Source organism: Nestor notabilis, unplaced genomic scaffold, assembly GCF_000696875.1.
Source record: "Nestor notabilis isolate BGI_N333 unplaced genomic scaffold, ASM69687v1 scaffold18698, whole genome shotgun sequence".
NCBI lineage: Eukaryota > Metazoa > Chordata > Aves > Psittaciformes > Psittacidae > Nestor > Nestor notabilis.
The window spans coordinates 8155-8972 of NW_009940839.1; the positions used below are offsets into that span (position 1 = coordinate 8155).

The 818-nt window shown below is 61.7% G+C and overlaps 1 protein-coding gene across 1 annotated transcript in view; it reads right to left on the reverse strand.

Annotated features, from left to right (window-relative positions):
• The window catches only part of LOC104410435 (collagen alpha-2(XI) chain-like), a gene marked incomplete at its 5' end in the record, with an annotated part of 11928 nt that overhangs the window by 4141 nt on the left and 6969 nt on the right, over positions 1-818 (reverse strand). Inside the window, 4 exon segments of the mRNA XM_010020586.1 lie at positions 44-97; positions 274-315; positions 414-467; positions 707-814. Coding sequence (XP_010018888.1) covers positions 44-97; positions 274-315; positions 414-467; positions 707-814 — 258 coding nt within the window.

An 818-nucleotide genomic window follows, 5' to 3' on the forward strand; every position in this document is an offset into this window, starting at 1 on the left:
CCCCCATGGCCCTCCCCTATCCATAGTCCATCCATGGCCATACCTTCTCCCCAGGAGGCCCCAGATTCCCGACGCCACCAGGAGGTCCTTGTGGTCCCTGTGGAACAAGTGGGATGGGAAGAGCCGGGGGGTCCCCAGGAGGCCCCAGATTCCCGACGCCACCAGGAGGTCCTTGTGGTCCCTGTGGAACAAGTGGGATGGGAAGAGCCGGGGGGTCACCCCAACAGCCCCCATTGGGTCCATGTTATGGGGCCGTGGGGTTGGGACACTAACCTCAGCAGCAGGACCACGAGGACCTGGAGGTCCAGGGGGACCCTAAAGGGGGGGACACACAATATGAGGCTGGTTATGGGGTGTCCCCACTCACCAAGGCCACATGGCCCCATAGGGAAGGGGGTGAAGGACTAACTTACCATGGGCCCCACATCGCCCGTCTCCCCCTTCTCACCAGCAGGACCTGGTAGACCCTATGGATGGGGGGTAATGGGTGAACTTGGAGGGCACAGTGGGACAGGGTGGGTGTGTTGGGTGGGTGTCGTGTGTGTCCCCCCTGCATTTGGGATAGTGGGAAGGGGTTTGGGGACATGGAGATGGGACAAGTGATGGGGGGACCTACCCATGGGTGGTAGGACCATGGGGTGATGGGATGGGACATGGGGAGCACCATGGGGTGAAGGGCCAGGTTATGGGGTGCTTTGGACCTCACCTGAAGCCCAATAGGACCTGGGGGTCCATTGAAGCCACGTGTCCCCTCGTCCCCTTTAGCTCCAAAGTGTCCTTGAGGTCCTCGGGCTCCCGGTTCCCCATCAGCTCCCTAT